Source organism: Strigops habroptila, chromosome 10 (genome assembly GCF_004027225.2).
Source record: "Strigops habroptila isolate Jane chromosome 10, bStrHab1.2.pri, whole genome shotgun sequence".
NCBI lineage: Eukaryota > Metazoa > Chordata > Aves > Psittaciformes > Psittacidae > Strigops > Strigops habroptila.
The window spans coordinates 33,802,780-33,822,094 of NC_046359.1; the positions used below are offsets into that span (position 1 = coordinate 33,802,780).

A 19,315-nucleotide genomic window follows, 5' to 3' on the forward strand; every position below is an offset into this window, starting at 1 on the left:
GCAACGATGTCCAGTTTCCCATTCTGCCAGCCTACAAAAGCAGTAATTGTAAGAGCAGAATGAAACCAATGCTAACTGCACCTCTTGATTTCTGCTAACATCAGTCTGGATCTTCTGCAGGTTCAGAGTGATTCGTGAATCAAAGTGTTAAGATGTTACTTTGACTCCATCTCAGGCCAGCCTGACAGTCTGCCAAACTGAAGAACCTTAAAATAAAACACCATTTCTTCCTCCTGCCTTTTACATAAGCTAATGCAGAAATTGGAAATAGGACCCAATTCCCGCTTGACTCTGTTTTCCGCAGCTTAATGGGGCAAAGAACCAGGAACATTGGTGACACAACACTTTTGGGACAACTGTTATCTCCAAGACTTTTCAGTTTGTACACTCAGACACTAACACACTAAGACAAATGTCTCTCTATCACTTTCACACATATTTGAAGCCAAATTGCAAAGTGCAAGTACATATCGATAATTTCATTCAGAAATCAGAAAATGGAAACTGAGGTATAAAGTGAGAGTCAAAAAAAACCACCTCTCAGAGAAAAACTGGAGGCTGTTTCTTGAGAGCATAAAGGGGGCCAAGTGGTGGACCACTTGGCTCTCCAAGGGAGGACAGTAGAGGAAGATGAAGGGGCACTACTTTCTCTAGGAAGGAGGCTAGAGGAGGAAAGAGAAAAATCATTCTAACACAGAAATTCCACCAGCAACATGTTAATACAGAAACTCTCCACAATATTTTAAACTTTCTTCCAAATTGTTGAAGGCAACTGTGACCTCCTGTTCAAGGTCACAAAATTCATTACAGTGTAAGAAGACAATGAAAATAACCAGCGTTCCAAACACACATCCTCCTGGGTGGGGAGAGAGGAGTGGATGAAACAAAGCATTTAGTCAATTCAAAATGTTTAGGCAAGGTGGGGAAAATGCAATTAGCACTGAGAGCACAAATACTGTTATTTGGTAATACCCAACTTTAAAACATGAGGTCTGTAAATTCAGTGTGGGAGACCACCCTTTATTAGATACATCCCGCAAGTCTCATTTTCACATTGGAATAATACCTGCTTCCATTTAAGGACAGTACAAGTGAAGATACTCACATATTCAGCCATTATTAGTGTAACCCAAACTACATGTGTAAGTCCATCAAGTATCCCAGGGACAACTGCTGCCTCATTCTGTGAAAGTATTAACTTAAATTTATATGGTAGAACTGATACAGTCAGATACATAAAATGTTAATTCTGCTTACAGAAGAAATACTAACTGTATCTTTCTTCCCTTGCCCTTTAATACACACAATTCTCATTTGAAACAATAGCTGAATATGCAAGAATAATTTGCAATGTGAAATACTGTTAATGTGCTTCCTCTGAGAGTTCCTTTTCCAGAATGTAGCAGAAACTATTTTTATTGCTCAAGTTTTCATTACAGAAATGCCATAGTACATATATCTTTGGTCTCCCGTGTACCTTGCTACAGAGCACGACAAGCTAATGACAAGGCTTTTTTCTTGCCTCCCCCGCCACCCCCCTTTTTTACTATCATCAGTGCACTAATATTTAGATAGATTTACTTTAGAGCAAATAGTAAATGACTAGGAAGCTGTTTCCATTTCTCATTCTGATTAATGAGCTAGAGGAACACTCCCTCCCTTCCTCTTCCTTCTGTGGTTGAAAACATATTGAGCTTATGCCTCTCCTACACCGTAAGAAGATAATTTTAGAACTGCATTCCCTAGCAGATGGATGGGACTTGCGTAACACTGATGGCCTTTCCAAAAGGGAATAAGGATCAACAAAGTCACCCTTCAGCAGTCTATTCCAGGGTGAAGGATGTAAGAAGATACAGTACCAGACTGTTGAAGCAGAGTCAGGAAGCAAAAAAGTACATATATATGCATGTGTGTGTGTTACACACATACACAAATTATGTGCATGAGCAATAACCAGCCCATAAACGAGAAATCCTTCACTCCATGTAAAGTCAAGCAAAAAAAAAAAAAATTAAAAAAAAAAAAAGAGAGAAAAGAGTAACTTTTCAGGGAGTGAGAGAGGAAATGCCATATATATATATATATATATGGAATCACTGAATGGTTTGGGTGGGAAAGGACCTTAAAGCTCAAGCAGTTCCAACCCCCTGCCATGAAAAGGAACACCTTCCACTAGAGCAGGTCGCTCAAAGCTCCGTCTAACCTGGCCTTGAACACTGCCAGGGATGAGGCATATACACACACACACTATATACTATATCTAGTATAATGCACATATGAGGGAGACCACAACAAGGTAGAAAACCAGCAATATCATATACAGAAAAGAGCAAACATCAAACACAGCTCAATAAGTACAGAGAGTGGCCCAGGAATAAGACTAGAGAGGCTTCTCGGCTACATGAGCTATGAACACCACATTTTCATGGTGTTTGATGTCTCCAGTTTTCAGGAACACAAGCCTTTCAAGTCAACAGGATGACCCAAACCACTGGCCTCACTGCCAACTTTTCTTCCTTGCAAAGACAACCTGAGGATCTTCAGCCCTGAATAACTATTCTGGTCAAAAAAAGTGTATAAAAGACCATCAATAAAGGCTACGTCTTTGCCTCTCAAGAACATCCTGAACTTTCCAAGAAGATGTTTAAAACACTTTTCTGTGGTAAAAAGGCATCAAAATCCATTTTACACCTAAACACTGAAAACAAACCACAAACCCAAAGCAGCCTCCCTAGGGCTGTCACAGGCAAGGAACAGAAAACAAGAGACTTTCTGATGGATAATTGAGCAACAGCTGAGTAAAGAATCACATTAACCTGCAGAATTTATTACCACAGTTTGCTGTGCCAGTGCTGAACAGTCACATTACAATGAATGTTGTTTGTAAAACAAACTCTATTATCAGTCAATAGATAACAACTGAGCATGACCATGGCATAAATTATTACAGAAGACTACAGGCAGAAGTCATCAAGAAAAAGTCGATACTGGGTAAAAGCAGTCATATCAGTCCTAGAAAGAAAACTAGTCAGTAAAAGGCAACAAATTTCAAGTTTGAAATCTAGCGATTTGACAGACAACTTTTTTTCATGCAAAAATTAATGTTTATCCTATACCAGGGTGATTTTTCTCCACAAATTACTTTACATGGGACCCTTTGGCTTTGCTACTACGCTTCATTAAGCTCAAAAACTTGCTACTACACTTTATTAAGCTCAAAAAACGACTTGTAAAGTCGCATCGCAGTTGCATTTTAAAGCAAAATATGGCTATTCATTTATCAGCATGTTTTATTTATGCTTTATATAGTTGATCTACAGTATTTCCCTCAGAGTCAGTTCACCATTCAATTGCACCCTCTTATGATGCCATACTCCTGTATGGCATAGTCACACATGGACACCCAAATAGTGGTGTTATTCCTTGTACAAAGGGCTTTCCTACGAGCACTCATGATGATGCTCCTCAAGACATGAGACTTCCATGGCTGGAGAAAACATGCTGTACCATCAGTGGGATAAAGAACAATCCCTGAGAAAAAGGACATACAAACTTGTTTGTGCGTGAACTAAGGCAGCAAAACAGTATCCTGAACAGATAACAAAGAAAGTATTTGGGCTCAGTCCAACAAACCAATATTTCATCTAGCTCACCCCTAAGGGAAAACACTTAATCAAAATTGAACTTCTCCCACGAAAAGTTCTGATTTCATGGAAGATATAATTCCTGGATAAAAGAAATTGTGCTATTGTCCTAAATTACTTCCGGCTTTTCAGTTGGATACAGCATGCTTCATTCCCACTTTTGACCCCTCCATGACATGCCTGAGACTCTATTACATATTAGGGGTTTCAATCTTCCCAAATGACAGTTTCCTTCCTAGCTTTGATGTCCAGCTTCAAAAGGGAGAGCTCTTTTCACTGACCTCCAACATCTCTCCCAGAATGTAGGCAATGCAGAACACGTTCTGTGTTCTGGAGCTAAAATGTAGCCTATCCGTTGCAGTTAAGCTTGCAGAAATGTCAGAAACGGAAAGCTAGTAAGACATTCACTTGCTTTAAAAGAGAGAGAACTCCAACTCAAACCCATAATATTCAAGTTGACTGCAGAGGCAAATAACTCAAAAAAGCCATCAGGGTTTTGCAATTTTAATTTTTCTGCTCATTGAAGCTTTCTACTTTAAGGCAATTAAATCCAGGCATCAAAGGCACATGAAATTGGGATTGGGTAGTGATTAATTTGAGAAAGAAATGTTCGCAGTTCAGTGAGACCCAATTCAGACATACCTGTCCTAGGAGTGGGGAGCATTAATGCAATAAAGGAGAGCTGGGATGGGCATGGAAGAGAACATGGGAAGAGCGTGTGCAATGCCTGTCCCCTGCGGGGTAGGGATGTATCTCACGTCCTGCTCATGATGAGGACTCATCTGAGATGAAGGAGATACACATTAACATCTCTGCTGGAATCAATTCCTTTGACTCTGAAAACCCAGACATCAACATCATTTCTCCCCATTAAAAACTGCACTCTTTCTAGTCAAAATAATGCCATAAAAGCAGTGCTGCTCAGCTGCACTTCTATTGAATACCAACCTCACTAATGATCTGCTAGAATCTCTCTTTAATGCTGGATTGTGTCCATCTGTATAGTACCACCTACTTCAGCAGGGTCTTCACGTTTTTAAGAGTCCTTCAGAACACTTGATGAAAGTGCTGCTGGAGAGCCACAGCATCACTTGCCTCATTTGTGTGGGCCTTTCTGTGAAAAATCACCCCAATGAGGGCAGTTTCCAAGCCTCTAACAAGCTGATATTTGCGTCCCCTTGGCAGAGATGTTCCTCCAGAATTGCACAAGGGAATTCTCAGTGCCCAGTGCTCACCCCGGACTGCAGCAGGCAGTACCAGACCTGGGCACACAGAAGAACCTGCTCTCTGCCTCCTGCAGCCTCTGGACCCGGAACACGTGAAGAAGAAATATACCTGAGTCAAGGGCAAGCAGGACAGGAGCAAGAGACAAGGAGTGAAGATGAAAAGAGAGAGAGAATGAGACCTACCGAGGAGCTCGAAAGCCTGTTTAGAAGAAAAGCTTGGAAGACAAAACTGGAAAGGAAGAGTACGTTGAAACAGAGGGAGCAGGGAACAAGTGAGAAGATATCATGGAAAGCTGATGGAAAGACAGAAATTCTGTTGTCTAAGTTTTCAAATTATTAGGGAAAGAAGTCAGTACAATTGCATAGGATTTTTTCCCCCTTTTGTAACAGAATACTGGCAGCAAGCAATAAGTGAAAAGAAAGCAAGATGCTCTTGATAAACCAGAAACTGATAGTGGTCTGATTGTTGATAAACATTGAAGTTGATGGTATCTCTCATTTTGAGAGGGGCTGTTTTACTAGGCACTGTCAACTGCAACTGCCTTGATACTAGCAATCAAAATCCCCTATCTAAACCAGAAATAGTAAGAGCAGAGTCAATTCCCTTTCAAACAGCCCAGATACATGCACCAGCCTTGACCTGGAGAAATCGTGTAAAGGAATGAAAGGAGCCCAAGTTCCCTGACAGCTAGCTTAAAAAAGAGAAAGGAATCAACCTGTGTCAGATGTTATCTACAGACCTCTAAGAAATGAGCCTCTAAATAGCTCATCTGGCATGGAATAATAACAAATTGCAATCATCATGGGTTTGATATGGATCTGAATTGTCAAAAGCATTAGCCCACACTTCCCACACCACGGCCTCCAGAGAGCCAGGCATTTAGAAAAAGAAAGGAGCTGAGATGCAGAAAACAATTGCTAGATTCAAAAAGACTGTCTCCATTCAAACTGTGTATTATCCCATGGTTTTATTTTCTGGTGTGGCAGTACATTTAGCTAGACACTCTTAGGATGTTTAACATCCTAAAAATGATCAGGTCACCCACTGCACTTAACACTCAGATAGCAATCTTCTAACTAAAGTTATCCTCGTATCTGAGCAAGCACACTGCACAGGGTAAGTCCTTCTACACTTTGTATCTCTTCTGTTGAAGAAAATCAGATTATTCGGCTTCTTTATTAAAAAGTATTTCAACATAAATATTTTGATAAAATCTTCCCTTTCGTGTAATTTTGTTCTATTATAAAGGCATCATAATAACTGGCCACTGAGGTGAATACAAGAGACAGCCGAGCTGGGCTCATTTACTCCACTGCTTGTATTCCTTGCTAGATGAAATGGAGTCCTAAAAATTTCAGTGCCTTGTGAAAGATTTCGACTTGAGCCAATTTTCTGCAGTCTCATCCTCATGAGAAGTTCATCAAGGATGGCAGACAGTGCTGCTGGTTCAAGTCCCAGTTTAGAATAGCTTGGCCTTGTCAAAAGGAACTTTAATATGTGTCTTTGCGGCTTCAATCCATCAGCATGAACGGCACACCAAGCCAGGGATGAGCAGGAAAAGCTCCAATTACGTTCAGTAAACAAACTTCACTGCTGCTATTTCCAGTAGAAAATCATATTTAGTCAGCCTGATACAGGAGGCAATAAATATCATAAGGTTATGGACTGACGTTTATGAAGAGCTGGCAACTGTACTCGGCAATTCAGACAACTCAATGTCCATAAAGAAAAGCAGATGAACACAAGCCCTGCAAACAGGTAGGGAAAAGGCAAGTACTTCCAAATGTGATAGGGAGGACTGTTCATTTCAGTATACAAGAAACTGAAATGCTACTGTGCAAGCCACGAATGTTCATGGCTTCGCTATATTGATTCATTTTAAGAACAAGCATTATCCAACACAGTATGTGAAAAAGCCTTCTGCAGAGTGCACAAGTCAAGAAATAAGCTGTATAAAGCAGTGTATAAAGCAGATCTGACAACCCTGGCTGGTTTTTGCCAGACTAGCCACTGACATTAAGGGTTTGCCACTGCCAGTACAAAAGAGCCCCTGAGACAGTATTTTGTTACAGGAATCTAATTTCTACTGTATACCAGACATGTGCCATAGAAAATAACAAAACTGCAAAGCAAAGGTAGCTGTTTGACAGAAAAAATGACAGAAAAATGCTTTCAGGCATTAGCAGTACTATTTAACCAATACGGTACAAGAAAAAACCCGGTAAAACGCCTCACCCTCACACTGGTGTCAAACACCACAGTCCTCACTGTATTCCTGCAGAAAGAAAGCCTGTTCAGTACTTTCCTCAGCCACTCAAAAGAACCCCAAAACATCCTCCTCTGCCACCTCGGAGACATCAGAATCTAAATAGTTACTTAGCCTTTATTTCCTTCAACTTCCAGCTGAGAATTAGCTTGTAAATTCCTGTTGAATAGATCTTTGATTTCTTCCCCCCTCCCCCCCCATAAAATCATAGAATCACAGACTGGTTTGGGTTGAAGGGACTTGAGAGATATATCAATTCCAACCCCCTGCCACGGGCAGGGACACCTTCCACTAGAGCAGGTTGCTCCAAGCCCCTGTGTCCAACCTGGCCTTGAACACTGCCAGGGATGGGGCAGCCACAGCTTCTCTGGGCACCCTGTGCCAGCGCCTCAGCACCCTCGCAGGGAAGAGTTTTTTCCTAACATCTAATCAAGATTTCCCCTCTGTCAGTTTCAATCCATTCCCTTGCTGCCTCATCCCTGGCAGTGTTCAAGGCCAGGTTGGACACAGGGGCTTGGAGCAACCTGCTCTAGTGGAAGGTGTCCTTGCCTGTGGGAGGGGGGTGGAACTGGATGAGCTTTGCAGTGCCTTCCAACTCCAACCAGTCTATGTTCGTGTGACTTTATAACCCTGTGGTGTGAGTCATGAAACTGAACTGAGAGAATTTAAGAGCAGTACTGGAGAACCTGGCTTAGAATGCAGAAACAACTGCATTACCACTACACCAACACTCTTAGCAGCTGGAAGGTTCAAGGACATCATTTTTAAGTCTTGCAAGGTTATCAGCACCTAGTTAATAATTTCTCTCTGAATTTGAAGGGAGGAATACTACCTTGTAAATCTTTTATAGTACGTACTATGGCAGGGTAGATTTGCCTTGGATAAGGAGGAGATTCTGAAGCATTAGCAAGGAAAGCCCCAAGGAAATTGCTCCGATGTGGAACAGCTGCAAAGGAGGTTGCACAGAACTCCAGAGGTTTTTAAGGTCAAAAATAAGTAGGAGGTACAAAAAGCAATTATACCACAGGCTAGTTACAAAGCTTTGCCAGCAGCAGAACGACAGAGAGCTTAGCTTGAGGGGAGGAGAAAAATAAGTAGAAACAAGGCTGGCAATATTAATGAGGCATGTTGCCTAGTTCCTGGAAACAAATGTTGGAAGCCTTTTGGCTGTGGGAAAGCATACTTGGATGCTAGATAGCGAAGGACCGTGAAGAGACTGCAATTGTGTATAGCAGAAGGGACACCTAAATGAAGAATGGAAAAGAAAGATGACAAAGCGTGTGTGTGCGCATGCCTGGGAAGAGGAGGCTGAGTGGTGCGTGTATGTGTGGCAGGTTGTTTGCTTGTTCAGGTTTAAAGAAGCTGAAGTTCACCCTGGCATGACTACACTGATAGGAGTGCAACATGGACTAGCATCAACATGGGGCTGTAAAGATTAGTTTGGGATGATTGTTAAAAATTGAAGTAGAAGCCTCAGGTATAGAAGAAAACAAGAGATCTATAAAACATGGGAAACAAGTTAAAGGAATGAAAGAAGACGGGAGAGGGAGAAATCCAGACTTTAGAAAGTGAGAATAGTATAACAACCAGAAAAGAGGAGCCTGCAAATAATTCAGAGGGGCACAACATATGAAAGTTTAAAACAACAGATTGTTGTGCCCAGGACTTGGAAAGTGTAAAAGTTGGATTAGGTTGTTCAGAGTAGTCTGAAGAAATTGTCTCAGCCATGTAAGAAAATTTACATTAAGGAATCTTTGGTTTCAAAAGAACGAATACCCAAACCAGCCAGTGTTATGGGCGCCCCAACTCCGTCACCGTGGCGACTCTGGCACCATTTCCACAGGGTCAGATATTCCAGCCTCTGGGTTTTCATGCACAGAAGCAGTTCCCAGAGCCCAAGGAGGTCACCAACAGCTGCTGTGCTTATTTGGTAAGCCACAAGTATCCTTGTGCCAATGCACACTGGGCACGCAGCTCACGAGCTCACCCTCCTCCACAACAGTGCGTTCAACACTGTGTTAAAAGAGGCAGAAAAGGCTACTCCACCATGTAACCACAAAACTGAATTTTACTCGGAAAAACAAATTTTTCTTCTACCCCTCCATTCTTTACACATTAAGTAATTTGCTTCAGTAGTTAGCCAAATTTTGATGTTCGACAAAAATTTTCCTCATTTACTAGTTTTATTTCAACTTTAAAATGGCTTTTTTTCCCCTGTCCTTTGTTATCATTGTAATTGGAAGTAGACCACACAACTCTGGCCTTCCCATTTGCATTTGAATCTGGCAAACATAATAAAAGGCAGCACTACCACCTAATAACTGTCTGATAACATGTATTACAAGACAAGAAAGAGCACTTCCTCCCTCCCCTACTGCTCCAAACTGATTTCAAATCAGTTTGATTGGGACTGTAATCAACTGCTAAACCCCCCAAAAAGTAATTGCAATTACTCATTACTGAAATTACATTGGTTGGCTTTAGTTCATTCAAGAGGTTGTACAATACTGTTGCTTCACAATATAATATACCACAATAGTGAATGTCACTCAAAAGTCAGTTTCTGGAAATATTAATATGTTATTCTTTGCAATAAATAGTTCACTTCCATATACATGTCTGTAAGAGGAAATAAACTGCTACAGTCCAATCGCAACTGACAACGCAGTAAATTCTTCTGGAGCAGGGTGAAGCTCCTGCTGTGTGGTACTGGAGGTTACATGCAAAAATAAGGCACGCTCTAAAGCAAACCAGTGCTGCGTAAAATCTACAGAAAGGATCCAAGGAATAATATAACACTTCATCAGCAGCAAAACCACTAAGAAGTTTAAAGCAGAAGTATATTTACTTCTAGTGCTAAAGTAACAACTTCATCTGCATAATCTAGCTCTCAAGTGGAATGGGAAAACAATCTTTCCACATCTGCAGATTTTTGTCTATCAGGTTCATACCGTTTACTAAAGCTTTGAAAGGCTCCATTTCACCTTACACATGCTGAAGGATTTTGATTTAAATCTCCTAATCCACTGAAAACAAACTAGCAATGAACTCCTCAAGGTGCCACAACCCGCAGTGTTCAAGCTTTCTTCAGATCTAGACTTGAGATACTGACAGAACCAAGGTTTTGCAGGTGGACAGGAAAAACTTCTTTCCAAACACAAGCATCTGCCACGGAAAGGACTGATCCTTCACAGGTATTAAGGACAGTATCTTTTGATAAGAGAAGGGGGAAAAGAAACACCAACATTATCTGCCCCCCATTCCCTTCTTCTTTCTTTGCATTTAATTTGACAGACTGGAAGGGACTGAAAGCTGTCTAATGGATAACAGCACAGGAAAAGAGCAAGTGCTCATTTTCTATCTAGAACCACTGAAGTTTCCTTTCTATAAGTAAGGATTAGTGGTGCCTGGCCACCAAGGTGGGAGAGCTTAGTTTCTAATGAATCCATAAATGGAGATTATTTTCCTGGATTACTGGAATTTCTCTAATGTATAGACTGAATGACTTAAACTCCTGCTCTAGAATCATCTCAGAGTAAAATGTGCTGTAAAATTTTTGCAATATATTTTGATGCCCAAAAATGAGCTGAAGCACTCATACGAAGTACCCCAAATACACACAATTTGGTCTTTGTTCTCATGTCGTAATCCAGACATGTTCAAAACAAAGGCTTGAACCTAGTAAAGCATTTTTCCAAGGAAGAGAAGGAAAAAAAATGCCAAGAAAATTCATATTACCACCAAACTGAGGAAGGTATTTGTAAGGTTAAAGGGCTCTGAGAAAGTAAATGCCTTCTACTAAGCCCATGGTCTGCAATACAAACTAGTAAAGCTATTGGAAAGGAGAAAAAAGGAGGGAGAAGAGCGGGGAAGGAACAACGCTAGTACAAGAAATAACCTTCAGACTTCAAGCTCGAAGGTCAAATGTGAAAGATGCTAGTGGTTCCTTCACATATTCTTCTTGACATCTATCAATGCAATCAATCTCAAGTGAAGTTGTAGATGCCAGAAAGGGAATAGCCTATCATGATTTGTAGTAACCTTCAAAACCAGGTGCTCTTTGTCTGCTGGGAGTGCCCTCTGCGGAAATATGCATGTACCTACTAAAGTACTGGCTATATGGAGTAGTAGTATTTTATGACATCCTTGCTCATGCATCCATGTTCAGAGGTCAGATTTTATTTAAGAGAGACCTTTTAATTCACATGTTTACATGTAAGTCTTCAGATGAATTTCAGGTTTCATTAAGGCTCTAGACTAGGGTAGAGGTCCTACTCACAGCTCAAATATCACATACGGCTTGCAAAATCCTCTTATGTGGTTTGTATAGTTCTGCTTAAGACACAAGATGTATAGTTCAGTACCAACAATTCGATGCAGGGATTCTACAGTCAAGCAGGAAATGTGGGATAGATGCCAAGTGAACTCAATCCAGCAGTTCAAACCTTATCTTTTGAATCTACATCTGAAAAATACTGGTATCCTGGTATTCCTGCTGAAGTAGCTGATCTGAGGATATTCCCACCTGCCCTCTTTAGAAAGGCCTCCGTTACCTTCAGTCATGTGAACAGTGTTACATTATTTTTTGGGGCAAGAACAGGGTAACAGAGTTGCTGATGAGGCAGGACTACAGCGAAAAGACAAAACTGAAGTTATGCTGTCATTTGTTATGGGCTTACTAAAAAGGTTGATTTCATATATAGTATATAAAACTGCAACTTACTCTTAATAGTGCAGGTAGAGCTGTAAAATAATGGCAATTAAAATGAAGAATGCCATTTTTGTCTATGCCCAACTCTAACTTCTCCCAAATGCACAGATCAAAAGAAATAAAAAATAATCCCATATTCCAAACTTTGACCTTGTTAACAGGTTTTCCTTTGTGTTTCCCCCACTCTACTAAGCACAGCTACAATCTTGCTAATAAGATTGTAGAACAACTTTATAATTATAAATTTAACAGATGGGAAAACAAGAGGTGAAATGAGCTCAGTGACCACAGTGACAGTCTAACAAGCACCCAGAAGTTACCATTTAAATTGTGGAAGTAACTGCTTTGATAAATAACCAATATGCTACCTAAATATACTTGCTGCCTCCTCACCTCCAGTAACATAGGAAAGGAAGTACACTAAGGAGCAACAAGAAAGGATTATATACACACTATGGGAGTGGGAAAACAGCCAAAGACAGTATGCCACATCTTGTGGCATTTGAGATAAATCAGAAAGGGCTGTGCTCCCTGGGAGGAATTCTAGCAACTCTTTTGCCATTACAAAGGATCAGTAGCACTGCACCGATTCCTTCCCTGTGTCATTTGCAGGTGCTTGTAAAACTCAACAGAATTGCAAGAGATGCCAGCAGAGATTAACCATATCAAAAACACATCCAAAAAGTCAGATCATCTGGAGGCTCTACCACGTAACAAATCTGATTCTAACACAACACAGTGATGTACTGTTCCCCATAGAGGAGTCCTACTGATTGCTTAGGAATTAAATTAGAGAAGGTCTAACCAAAAGCGTTCCAAACCCCATAGATTAAACATACAGAGCAAGATCTTTCTGCTCTTTAAAAAGAAGGTATACAATCCTGTTGAACTGAAAAACAAGGACATAATTATCTTCTGAGTAGTAAGCACTGTTGTAAATATTATGTAGGAAAGTTATTACTGTACTTGGCAATGTTTCTGTATAACACAAATCAAGCATCCCTTTGCCATCTTCTGGTGTTTCATCACTCAAGAACCATTTGCAGCTATCACTTCTGGCATATCCTTCCTGGAGTCTGTTCCATCTGCGCACTCCTGCTGCTATGTAAAGCATCTTAAATTAGTTAGCTTTCTTCCTACGTGCAACAGATCAGCTGCAGTGAAATATGTCATATAAGAAAATAAAACAAATATACATCTTCCAGACAACAATCTCTGTAATGACTATGCCTCATTATGGAATTGGTGCAACTCTAGTCCACAGGCTTGGGCTATTCTTTTCTAGAGAGAATGATACCAGAGGACCAACAGAACATCACTAGTTCTGCCTTTGAGGCTTTATGCCTGCTGAGTGTCCACTGAAATCACACCTGGTATTCTGCACACAAACACAACAGGGCTGAACCCTGGTAACAAATAAATAGTGTGTCCTATGCTGTGTCTACCTGAGGAATGAAGTTTCATAGCTTTACATACATCCTACTTAAAATCAGCTCCAAGTGCTGTCAACCGAAACCCTTCTTGTCTGGTTTCACCCTGAGTGAAATAGTAATACCTGTTGGCATCTACTTTTTTTCTCTTGTAAATGTAGGTGAACTGTGAAGACCTTGTAAGATATTAATATATGTAATTCAGGTGATGCAGTAAAAAAAGAAAAAGAGTAAAAACTTTGCAATGACAATGTGCAAAGTTCAAGATATAAAAAAATCCACCCTGGAATTGAGTTATTGCTTTAGCACCCTTCAGGTGCATTTGTTTCAATAAAACATCCTCTTCCTCCTATGGGCTTGATTTGAAGTAGTGGCATGGACTCACTACTGCACATACAAGTCACTGGGAACTATGCACACTTTACACCTCTTGTTTGCAAAACAGTATTTAAAGTGCATAGAATCAGAGAAGTCACTTGCGAAACTTTAAAGTGGTTTTAGTTCTAGCACAGGCTCATCACTGGGGAATTCAATTACCTTGTGCCCTGAGCTAAAACTCTTCAAGCATTTTAGAAATCATTTGGTTATAGCATGGTCAAAGAATTCATTACAAAACAATACAATCCTCTGCAATTTCCAAGACAAAATAAAATTTTCAAGAGAACAGATTTCCACTGTAGGAAATTCCGTTTCATTTAAGAACTTTACTGAATTATTCTTGACTTCTGAACAGCTATTCTTGCTTCTCATTTGAAGAAAAGAAGGTTTTTACAAAAGTGAGATTTGCACATTTTGTTATCAGAGCTGGGCTAATCCAATATTACTGCTCCAAATACTTTGGGGGTGGATACTTAACTATCCCCCTGTGTGACATGTGTGCAGGCCCAATATCAGAGCCCTTCTGCCTTGCTGAGCTGGGGAAAGAGCTACTACCTCTAAGACCAGAGGGGGGGAAACTTAACCAACAAGTTGCTCCAACTGCACAGTTTTATAGCACACAGAGTATCGAGGAGCCAGCCATACAAAACCACGAAAGCCACAGATACACCCTTACTACCCTCCAAGGCCACGTAAATGCTGCTGGGGAGCAAGGTACACTTCTTGCAAGTGCATGGGACAGCCAAGCCATAACCAAAATCACCTTCTTTAGAAGCACAGTCCCTCTTTACTGTGGTGACAATCTCCATCTGCCATCTGCAACACACAGCTGAGTAGTTTTATTATCTCCAGCAGATGGCAAAGGTAGGCATTTGTTATTGTAGTTAAAGTCATCTTTCCCTTCCCTTCAAGGCTCCTTACATTTGGCACTTGCCTGTGCTCCTGGTGAGTTGTGCCTGCCCACAGATCCAAGCTCGAGCTCCTGCATGCAGCACAGCAAAGCGTTTTGCACACAGCAGTATTCCCTGCAAGTGCCAAGGAACAGTGGCACTGCCAATGCAGGAGGCACTTTACACGAAGCATGTTTATTAGCTGTGACACAGAGCACAACGTTTGCAAGGAGCCAAGGAAGAAGACAGCTGCTGCAGCTCCTCTAACTACCTTTCCCCAGACAGCAACAGGAATTTACAATCTGGATGATGCTGCTGGAACTAAGTATGATCTAGATCCACGCACAAGCTCCCCTCCTCACTTTTATAGGCCGTGTGTTACACAAGAATTACAACTATTCAAACTGTTCCTATGAATTAGGTTATCTCCTGTAAGGTTTTTTTTATTGTGCATTCTCCTTTTGCTACTAGAAAATACAGAATTTGCTGCAGGCAGTAATCAGATAATCACATCTTGTTACAAGCACGAGCCAGCAGAACTTGCTATTAGAAACTCTATCGCATCAAAACAAAGAATACTTGAGATGCTCAGTAAGAATTATGCTTCTTAAGACACATTTCACAGCAGAAGTAAAATATAAAGAGAAAAAAAAAAACAGTATATAGAACAGGTAGAACATCAGCCTCACATATATCCAAATTCAATTCTATGTTAGTCCACTACTATAGCATTTACTGTGTTCAGCTCCTGATGGTTTGCTGCCAACCAAGAACTTAAAAGAATGCTCAGGAAGTCTGACAAATTAAGACACCATCAACAATTAAGATGAACCGCACAAAGAGGATAAAACATTTCCAACAGTTGTAGCCTTGAAAGATGATTTCAAACAGTTGCACACTTGAAAGATCAAAAGCTTTTCAGTAGCTCTGAGCTGCTTTATTGACAAGACACAGCATTTAAAAAAACCCCAGCACAAGACAAAACTTAAAACGTATGCAGAGAGGTGAAACTCAAAGGCTCAGGAGATATTTTAAGGCCAAATGTATATGTGGGTAAAGAAGTAGTAAAAAGAAATTGAAGTGAATTAGATAGAAAAGCTTTAAACTTAGGATGAGTATCCACACTACGTTTGTACTTGCAAGCACTGAGAACAAAGATGATGTTGACTTAGAGACTCACTGTTACGTGAATCCAGTAGTTTGCTGATGCTTTGTATAATAAAATAAGCACCAATTTCCAGCTTCTACAATAATTTAGACACATGCAAGACAACCATCTACTCAGTGTGGTGTCTTGCTCCCCTCTGAGGATGTGCAGCATGCATTTTGTGGCTGTACTGCTACACAGTTGTGATTCTTCTCACTCAAGCTGTGAGTCAAATGAGAAGATGAGACTTACCCATGTTTCTCTGGGCTCTCCACTGATAAGATTTCACCACTGCTTTCGTCAATGGGAAGGACACGAGCAATATATTCTCCACTCTGCTGGTAAAATTTATAAACAGCCACTTGAACTGTGCATTGGTCACTGCTGCTTCTCAGCCAAGGGCTCAGGATGACAGGGCTTGGCCTCTCAGATGCATTGAGAAACAGAAACGAACCTAGAACAGATGAGGCAACAAGAAAGCCTTAAGAATAACAGAAAAACCAAAACAAAACCCTCACAGAGTGCAGATGAATACTTGTAACTTTTATGCCACAGCTCACTCTGCAACCCTTTCATACCTCCCAATTAAAGATTATCTTTGTCAACTGGTTTGGAAAGTTTACCCTTTTTGTACTAATCCCATTAAGATCTTCCCAGGAAGGCAACATTTCAACACACCTTTGAACAGTCCAAAACAAAGATTGCATTTAGATTTAACTCCCAGAAGAAAAGGCATGAAATGGGAAAGGCCATAAATATTAAGGGCAGGGAAAAGTAACAAACCGTAACAATAAAACTCAATCAACCAAAAGACTTCCAAAGTTAAAGTCCAGGCACGTGATTAAGGAGTTTCAGGTTCGGATTCCTGCTTTCACAAGCCTGTTCTTCCTGCACTTCAACCCCATCTCTAACTTCTCAGGTGTGGTCCAGGCCCAAATATTATGGCCTTGGTTCAGTGGGATCCTGATTTGATAGCTCTGATACGATGATACTTTATATCTATTTCTCTTACACAAATAAAGAGAACAAATTCAATAGCTTTACTTTTGGTCTTCTATAAACAGAGGAGTACAGCATTTTTAAGTCATTAAAGTCAGGATAAAGGCTTGACACAGTTTTATTTCTTCAGCAATTCATTCTAGAGTATTAATTTTATATGTAACTAATCCACATTACACATTTCATTATTATCCAGTACATTGACTCCCTTGGCCTAATTCTATTTCAATGCAATCTGAGGCTTATCCACTGGGACAGAGATAATGCATTTTCATCACACCGTTGCTCATTTTCAGGTAAGTCAAATTGCTCCCTTTCGGCATCTGACTAATTTACCAGTTCATCCACGAAGCAAGCACACTGGGCTGGGTAGTTAGTTGGTAAGTGCAAGGTGCAGTCAGGTAAATGAAAAGGACCAACTCCTGAAGCAAGAAAAGTTGTGATATCCCACAGATATTAGCAAGACTGGTCAGATGATCAGGACAATGAGATTTCATTTCCTGGAGCCTCCATTAATAAAGCCTGTCCATTAATACTTAAAACATGCAGATCTGATGAACAGTTTAATTTCATAGAGAGAGAAACTAAGGCTTATCAGGGCTGTAATTTAAACCTCTTTTTTAGTGTGCTGTGCATACATTTTAGCAGGAGCAGCAGCTTGTTTTTGAAAATACCAAAGTTGAATCTTCAGGGGAATGATCTTCCACATCACTGAGCATGGCTCAGCTGAGATCCAGGGTGTCTAAGAAATCCCATGGCAGGGCCACGAATGGATCCTGCTCACCTTTACCTCAGTATCTAAGCTGTGGACCACAAGGTACAAACCAGCCACTGAGCTCCTGTGGTAGTTCACCTCAACCTGAAGTGAGCTGTCCTTTGGTTGTTCCCATTTCTCTCCACTGAGCCAAGGGTCAAGAGCCCAGATTGGAATATCTCCCTGTCAGATGCTGGTTTAGAACAGGGGAATTGCACTCATGCTCATAGATGTCCCCTCTGGAAAACTCTGATTTGGCAACTCATCTCAGGTCACACACAGGGTAGTAATGGAAGGGCTAAAAATGAACCCTGGATTCCTGCCAACCACATTTCCCTCCCATACACGCATTTCTCACAGGCAGCGTTTTTGACATACTTGTCAAAAAAAACTTGTGTTCTTGACACTGGCATATCTAAAACTACAAAACATTTGTACTGAAAGAAACACACAGAAACACGAGGTACAGCCTGCTCAGATGTCAAGGTTTGTAAACAGAGGAGTGACAGATAGTCACAGCATTTGCGTGTTTTTAATAACAAGATTCCTTTATGTGAAACAATAGCCTTTAATCCAGTTACTAACAGAATAGTTTGATGCGTTTAAACAAACTCTGTTATTGTCACTGTTATATATACACAGTATTTTTGCTGGTCAGTAAAATAAAACCAAAAACCCAGGCACATGTATCATCCTTCCCTGTCTCCCCCTTCTGTTGCAAACAAAAGAGAATTAGAGCACTAAATCTTGTGGCTTTAATTGTACCATCCCCATAAGAACACTGAAATCTGTGACATGAAGGGGAGCAAAGAGACTTCTGCTGGTGGCAGAAAGACACTAAGCACTGCAATAACTGCTGATGGTAACTTGCCAGATGCAGGAGCCATTTGCTCGTCTTACTGCCTTGCAACAGGGAGTCAGAATTTGAAGTAACAAATAAACAAAGGCAGCTCTCATTCCTTCCTTTCTTGCAGTGGCTGCTGTGAGCAGGCTGGGGGTGCAGGAGGAGTTGGGAGGGGACACGGCTGGGACAGCTGACCCCACCTGACCCAAGGGACACCCCACGCCATATGATATGCTCAGCATATAAAGCTGGGGGAAGACTGGATGTTCAGACTGATAGTGTTTGTCTTCCCAAGTAATGGTTACATGGGATGGAGCCCGGCTGTCCTGGAGTGGCTGAACACTGGCCTGACCGTGGGAAATGGTGAATGAATTCCCTGTTTTGATTTGCTTGTGCACAGAGATTTTGCTTTACCCATTAAACTACATTTATCTCAACCCACAAGTTTTATCACTTTTACTTTTCCTATTCTGTTCCCCATCCCACTGGGGGAGAGTGAACAAGCAACTGTGTGGTGCTTAGCTGCTGACTGGGGTTAAACCACGACACCCACAAAGGAACAATTAATGTGTTTAACTAATGTGTCTGAAGTGAGAAATTACACTTTTTGAACACAAATCCTTATAGTTCTCCCTTCCCTCAAGGGCACAATCTCTCAGTCACTGCTTGCCACTGTTTCCTGCCATGGTTTCCCATGGGAGCAATATGACCACCATTTCCAGGGTCAGATTAGAGACAACTACTTAGAAAGAGTTAAAGGATCACATGAGGATCAATTCCCCAAACACAGGACAGAAGAATATTGTATCACACCAATGGACTTTCTGGACAAAATTAGAAGCTACCTCTTCACTTGTATGTCCCTCCAGTGAGAGGGAACCCATGTGGCATGCTCTAGCTGACATTATTATGTAAGCCCATAAGACTCAAGCTTCCAGCTGTAATTTCCTTGCACTTTTTTCCTCCTATTAACTCACAGCTCTAAAAAGGCTCTTGGGATCTTCCCAGATGAATAGCTAGAAAAA

At 40.9% G+C, this 19,315-nt stretch overlaps 1 protein-coding gene across 2 annotated transcripts in view; it reads right to left on the bottom strand.

Moving 5' to 3' along the window:
• The window catches only part of ALK (ALK receptor tyrosine kinase), a 312,254-nt gene that overhangs the window by 156,328 nt on the left and 136,611 nt on the right, over positions 1-19,315 (bottom strand). For both annotated transcript variants that reach the window (XM_030499619.1, XM_030499618.1), the window contains exon 4: positions 15,946-16,147. In XM_030499619.1, the coding sequence (XP_030355479.1) occupies positions 15,946-16,147 (202 nt within the window). The remainder of the gene's footprint in view (positions 1-15,945; positions 16,148-19,315) is intronic.